At 46.6% G+C, this 7,332-nt stretch overlaps 1 protein-coding gene across 2 annotated transcripts in view; it reads right to left on the bottom strand.

Moving 5' to 3' along the window:
• Positions 1 to 6,436, bottom strand: part of vsnl1a (visinin-like 1a) — a gene marked incomplete at both ends in the record, with an annotated part of 42,428 nt that extends 35,992 nt beyond the window's left edge. For both annotated transcript variants that reach the window (XM_083642598.1, XM_083642599.1), the window contains one exon: positions 6,275 to 6,436. In XM_083642598.1, the coding sequence (XP_083498724.1) occupies positions 6,275 to 6,436 (162 nt within the window). The remainder of the gene's footprint in view (positions 1 to 6,274) is intronic.
• Positions 6,437 to 7,332: the final 896 nt, after the last annotated feature.

The raw sequence follows: 7,332 nt of genomic DNA, 5'->3' as shown, positions 1-7,332 counted from the left end.
GCGTGTCAGGGATGAGACATTTCACACACTGTGGCATGAAAACGCTTGAGTGTGAATTGTCATGGAAACTCCTCCTCCGTTTTTTATATCACTGTCTGGAATTGGCATTATAAGGCAAGTCAGTCAGTCAGTCAGTCATCAGTCAGTCATTCTGACGATATTGGATAGTTTAGTCAAGATTTGTGAACATTAACAAGTCTGACAAGACAAGATACTCATCTTGCAGACATTGTGACAGCACCCACAGTGATTTGACAAAGATATGGCCTATGGGATATTTTTGTTTACAAACTACAAACATAAATAAATGTCAACTTGAAACTATCTTTCAACTACCACACAGCCTATAATATTATAGCCTATGTTTATTAAAAAAAAAATATATATATAGCCTATATATATATATATTATTAAAATTGACAACCGGTCCGCAACTTTTTTTCCCCTCTATCTACCGGTCCGCGGCACAAAAAAGGTTGGGAACCCCTGCGCTAAAGGACCACAAGTCGGATTTGAACCCGGGTCTGCTGCACAAAGGACCAAGCCTTTGTGGTACGTGTTCTACCAGGTGAGCGCGTGGGATACATTTTGTTGGCATTGCAAGGAATAGTTTACCCAAAAATTCTGTTATCCTCTCCTCATGCCAGTTGAAAAACAGGTGATGTCTGCCCATATATAACGCACAGGGAGGTTGCCAAACTTGAGAGCACAACTCCATAGCAGCCTTCTCCAAACCAACTGGAGTCAGTGGGGACCAGTTCTTCACAGTTCCAAAAATACCTATATTTACACCATCTTTTAGTGCAAATCTGCAAAACTACAGCTGATTGACTTGCAACAAATAACGGTGTATAGGTGTTTCTATTCCCAGTGTGATTGTTGTGCTGTTCTTGTTTTGGAACTCTACAGAACGTCCCCATTGACTGCAGTTGTGTTGGAGGAGGCTGGACTTCCAACACATTTCCCCTGTGTTTCATTTGGCATGAGGATCAGTAGATGATGACAGAATTTACATTTTTGAAGTAGATCAGAGTTGGTTGTCAACATATGCAAAGGACACACACACACACACACACACACACACACACACACACACACACACACACACACACACACACACACACACACACAGATTCCTCGCTTTCCTCGCCAGCCACGATCATAGGAAGCCATTAAGAGCAGTAATAGCGGTTACAAAGCACACAAAGCAACATTATATAAACTACAGCCCAGCAGCAAATCTGAATATCACAGATGTGGCCTTAGATATGCACACCCATTATTTCCAACCGACATGCTGAGCTGCGCCCACTCTCTCTCTCTCTCTCTCTCTCTCTCTTTCTCTGTCTGCCTTTTGTCTTCCTCTCTTTCTCATCTTCACTGGCCCCTCTCTCTCTCTCTCTCTCTCTCTGTCTGCCTTTTGTCTTCCTCTCTTTCTCATCTTCACTGGCCTCTCTCTCTCCCTCCCTGTCTTCATCACTTTGTCCCTCTCTCTCTCTCTCTCTCTCTCCCTCCCTGTCTTCATCACTTTGTCTCTCTCTCTCTCTCCCTCCCTGTCTTCATCACTTTGTCTCTCTCTCTCTCTCTCTCTCTCTCTCTCTCTCCCTCCCTGTCTTCATCACTTTGTCTCTCTCTCTCTCTCTCTCTCTCTCTCTCCCTCCCTGTCTTCATCACTTTGTCCCTCTCTCTCTCTCTCTCTCTCTCTCCCTCCCTGTCTTCATCACTTTGTCTCTCTCTCTCTCTCTCTCTCCCTCCCTGTCTCATCACTTTGTCCCTCTTTCTCTCTGGCCTCTCTCTCTCTCTCTCTCTCTCTGGCCTCTCTCTCTCTCCCTCTCTCTCTCTGGCCTCTCTCTCTCTCTCTCTCTCTCTGGCCTCTCTCTCTCTCTCTCTCTCTCTGGCCTCTCTCTCTCTCTCTCTCTCTCTCTCTCTCTCTGGCCTCTCTCTCTCTCTATCTCCCTCCCTGTCTTCATCACTTTGTCCCTCTCTCTCTCTCTCTCTTTTCACAGCTTGGGTGATGATTACTCCTACAAAGGGAGTGGGAACAGTGTGTGTCTGTGTCTACGTAGGTAAAACAGTACACTAACTCCAGGAAGGTAGCCGAGTGGAGCGGTAATACTGCGTTTAGCACACTGGCACACAAAAGGCATCTGGACAATTGGCACAGGTGCACTAGTGTGTGTGAATGTGGACAGGATCTGAAGGCATGCTAACAAAAGCAGGAGGGTAGAAACTAAAGAGAGAGAGAGGGGGGGGGGGGAGAGAGAGGGAGGGAGAGAGAGGGGAAAGAGAGAGAGAGGGGGGAGAGAGAGAGAGGGAGGGAGAGAGAGAGAGAGAGAAAGGGAGGGAGGAGAAGAGACGACACAAGCCAGAGATCAACCATCCCCCATCTCAGTACACAGGTGTAAGGCGAACTGAGCTTATCTCATGGATGCGTGCACACGGAGGGAGGGTCATCCACCCACCCACACAGAACTCACATCCTATCGCTCCATTGTACCACTGTATTTGATCTAATGACTAATCAATAATGCAAGCACACTTTCTTTGGCTCGCTTACTTTTCCTTTTCCCCTCTCTCTCCCCTCCTCGCTTTCACTGACGCCCACACGGCTGTTCTGTCTGTCTCCCCCCCCCCAGCGCACACAGTCACTCAGTCTCCCCCCCCCCCCCAGCGCACACAGTCACTCAGTCTCCCCCCCCCCCCCCAGCACACACAGTCACTCAGTCTCCCCCCCCCCCCCCAGCGCACACAGTCACTCAGTCTCCCCCCCCCCCCCCCCAGCACACACAGTCACTCAGTCTCCCCCCGCCCCCAGTCACTCTTCACAGGAACTATCTGTCCCTCTAATGTGAGGTCGGGGCAGACCGTTTCCCCACTTATCAGCCGTCTGTATTTAAATAGAATCCCTCTCACTGATACACTGTTGCCTGGAAACACAATAGGATACATCAGTAATCGGATTTAGCAGCCTACAAGACCCCTTTGGATGCGAGCTGCAGATTTCCCTCCCGCTGTTGCTCGTGCGCCGTCATACGTATTGCGTCGTAACGAGATTTTCGGGGATATTCCATCAGATCTTTGTGTGCGCGTGTATCAGTTCATCACAGCTGCCAACTCGCCCTTATTTCCCGGGAGTATAGGTTATTTTTGTAGTTCAATTTGAAAAGGATTGCTATTTTCAGTATAAGGTTTTACGTGAGACAAATTGATCCAAATGGAAAATGTCATTTGTGGTGTTGACTGTTGACAGATGTGGTTTATCCCTTTTTTTGTCGTTGCTTTGTTTCCTTGGCGCCCATTTCCTCGACTGGAGCGTGAGCTCTGATGGCGTTTAGAAGGAAGCGTGCCCAAGACCTCGGCGCCCGCGCTCGTCTTATGTAAGTGTGTGCAGCCCCTCTGCTTATGAGATGTAACTGTGCAGCCCCTCTGCTTATGAGATGTAACTGTCAAGTTTGAACCTCTTCTCAGCGCTCCGCCAGGGCCGTGACCGACCCCGCCAGGGCCGTGACCGACCCCGGCAGGGCCGTGACCGACCCCGGCAGGGGCCGATCCGAGGTCCTCACTAAAGGCCTAAACATGGTCGTCCGTCCGCCTCGAATTGGAGCCGTCTCGCCGTCTGGCGGCGCCAGCGAGCCCTACATGCTCGGACGCCACTACGCCCTCCCTCCCTCCCTCCTGTGGAAGCTCCGTGTGAAAATGGCGGAGATTGTGTGCCAGGCAGTCTGAATGAAATTGAATGTAACGTTCCCAATTCTATGTATTAAATTCTAAAAAACGACCCTCAACATTTGGGAAGGCTAAGCCACACAACTAGTTCGTTATAATCTAACATCATGCTTTGAAAGGCGACTTTACGACGAAGAGCCAAGGCAACGGCCAATCACAACTCTCCTGCAGCTGTCGTCACGCACGTATCGTCGCCGTGAAGTCACATTTTCGAGCAGCCCCCGTCAGCCGACGGCGGCCCCTCCCCGTAGGATGGCGCTCCACCCGCCGTCACACGGGGAGGGCGGGGCGAGGCTCTGACGGACGACCATGTTTAGGCCTTAAGCCATCCAATCGGTAGTAGCGACGGGCGGTGTGTACAAAGGGCAGGGACTTAATCAACGCAAGCTTATGACCCGCGCTTACTGGGAATTCCTCGTTCATGGGAAATAATTGCAATCCCCAATCCCTATCACGAGTGGGGTTCAGCGGGTTTGTGCAGCCTCTCTGCTTATGAGATGTAACTGTGCAGCCCCTCTGGTTATGAGACGACGAGGCATTTCCTGATCAAAGATTAATATCGGCTATTCTTACACGATTCAGGAAGCGCGGCTTGTCGCCGCCTCTTGCGAAGTCGGCTTCGTTTAAGGATACAAGGGAGCCTGATGTGGAGATAAGCCTGTTGTAACTCAGTGAGGGAGGGACAGATTACAACCAAGTGTTAAGAGCGTATCAGATTAGCAGCAGATTTTGATTAAAGCAGCCTAACAGCGCCTATAATTCCGAGTTTAATTTCCACTTAATTGTGTCCATACCACCATCGTAATCTGATACGCGCAAGTACTTTCTACTGTCCTTTTCATTCACTATTTTATATAGTAATTGTTGTAGTAGCAGTAGTAGCAGTAACAAACGCAGCAGTACTATGAATATTAGTTAGTATAATGTATTATTAAGTCAATATTTGGATTAAGTCTATATTTAAGTCTAATAGCCATTTTATTGCTATATCGTACTATCATAATTTCTTTCATTATGAGATTATCATTATTCTATTTCTATCTGTGTCCCTCCCTGTTTTACATGTACATGAATGAATGAGTGAATGAGTGAATGAGTGAGTGAATGAATGAATGAGTGAGTGAATGAATTCACTTAGAATAGAGAGCCAAAGTCGACGTCACTTCCTGTTTCAGCATGGGAAAGTTTCATTTCATTTCATCTAGCATTTATTTTCCCATAGACATTTTGTAAAACATTTCACTCAGACCAACAACAAAAAAACTGCATTTTTTTTTAAATGTTTTGGTCCGAGTGAAATGTTCTATGGTCTCATATTTGAGTCGTTTGGTTTGACCAAGTACAACAAATTTTATAAGCCTTTTATGAAATGTCTATGGGAAAAAGTAAATGGCGGATGAAATCTCTTGGTGAGTATGCCTAACCCGGAAGTGGGTGTGACTTTGGCTCTCTATAAATCCATTCACAAATCTATATCAGAGGTAATGATGACATACAGTCGGCTGCACATTAGCATGAACAGATAATCATGTGAGAGCTTGATGTTGGTTTTCTGCCCAGATACAGGAGGGCTGAATGAGAACATGGCAGGATGCCTGCTTAAATCAGGTAGCAAATTAATAACGCTGTGGTGCTGCTGATACACAATATATTCAGGGGACCCCCCACCAACCCTGTTAATAAAGAATTTGGGGAACACCGACTGAGAATGCATTTTGTTGGTCTGCTGACAATTTTGTGCTAATAATAGCTCATATGTGACACTACTTCTGCTAATGATTCTGCTGCTGCTGCTACTACTACAACAACTAGTACTACTCCTATACGTAACTCACTGCTAGTACGTACGTACCACTCAGGGTTTTTCCTGCATAGAGTAATTCCCCCCCCACCCTCCCCCCATGACTGATATATTCAGGACAACCCTGACTGCAAAATCATGCATTTTTACTGTATTATTTTTGAGAAGTTAAAGTCCCACATTTTTGTACCTTCAAACGGCTTCCTTTTCTAAAACTTGGGGTGCTGCAAAAACGCATTGTTCTATAAGTTCTGACAATGACTGATATATTTGAGATCAGGACCACTCTGACTACACGGCACGCCAACTCAATATCAAGCATTTTTTACTATATCAATTTGTACAGCGAAATGACTTTATGCCCGAAACTTGGTGTGAAAACACATTGCTCCTTAATTGCCGACAATGAGGCCAATTCTGAGCCAGGAAAAACCCTACCACTGCTACTGCTATCAAATGCTCTACACAGAGCTCTATGCAACTTATATTTTGTTTTCTATTCTAGTCTGGCCCACTGAATTCTATTCCTCTCCGTTTCCTATAATAAATAACTGTGTGTGTGTGTGTGTGTGTGTGTGTGTGTGTGTGTGTGTGTGTGTGTGTGTGTGTGTGTGGGTGCGTGTGTGCGTGCGTGTGTGTGTGTGTGTGCGTGCGTGGGTGTGTGCGTGCGTGCGTGTGTGTATGTGGGTGGATGTGTGAGCGTGCGTGCGTGCGTGTGCGTGCATGCGCGTGTGAGCGGAGACCGACCTTGACATAGAGCTGCTGGAACTCCTCCAGGTTGAGCCGTCCGGTGGGACAGTCCTTCAGGAAACCCTTGTACCATTGCTTCAGCTCGTGTTCGTTAAACTCCGTACTCTTCACCAGATCCTCCATCACTTCGGGGGTCAGCTTGCTGTTCGTTTTCCCCATTTTGTCTGCCGAGAAGGATGGCACAGGGCACACACACGCGCACACACACGCACACGTACACACACACACACACACACACACACACACACACACACACACACACACACACACAATTAATTACGATGGGTATTTTTTCGATTGAACACAGAACGTAAAGCTGTGCCTCTTTAAATAGGTGTTTTGAACCTGGAAGTCTGTCTGACTCATCGGGCCTGAAAAGCTGCAATTTCTAGAGAACAGCAAATCTGCAGCCAAAGCTTCATCTAAAAATAAGCTTCAAAACAGATGCAGTGCAATACAAAGCACCGGAAAACTGTCACATCTTATAATAACAGTCATGTTATACTTTTGAAACGTTGGATCACATTTTGCAACTCTCATGGTCAAATGAAACTCTTCGAATGTTGACATTTTGGACAGTTGGCGCAGAGGGAACGGTGAAGATAACGTCAAACCATGTTCAAGTAGTTGGTCCGCTGTGGCTTTTTTGTGGATCCCAAGTGTGTTGTGGCATTTATTGTCCCTCCTAGGGATGGGGAAGGGGACACCAGAACCATTTAGAACCAGTTCCAAATTGTCCAATTACTCAGAATCGTATGCCTCAGAGGTTACCAATTCCTTTTATCGATGCTGGCATGTTCTTCTCACAGTTGCGCATTACAAAAACTCATGCGTCAATGACGTCAAACTCTGCATCTACGCTCCTGGTAAGTGGTCACATGTAAGGAGTCATGGCGGAGAGGAAGGAACGGTCCAAAGCGTCGATTCATTTCAAGAAGAAAGATGACAACGGTGCTACTTGTAACGTCTGTAAAATGATCCGATTTTGAGGGTGGAAATACCAGCAATATGTTGTCACATGTTATATCCTTTTAAGATCCTTTCAAATGTTATTA

This window comes from Poromitra crassiceps (assembly GCF_964638095.1).
Source record: "Poromitra crassiceps genome assembly, chromosome: 9".
NCBI lineage: Eukaryota > Metazoa > Chordata > Actinopteri > Beryciformes > Melamphaidae > Poromitra > Poromitra crassiceps.
This window is presented reverse-complemented; position numbering and strand designations above follow the sequence as displayed.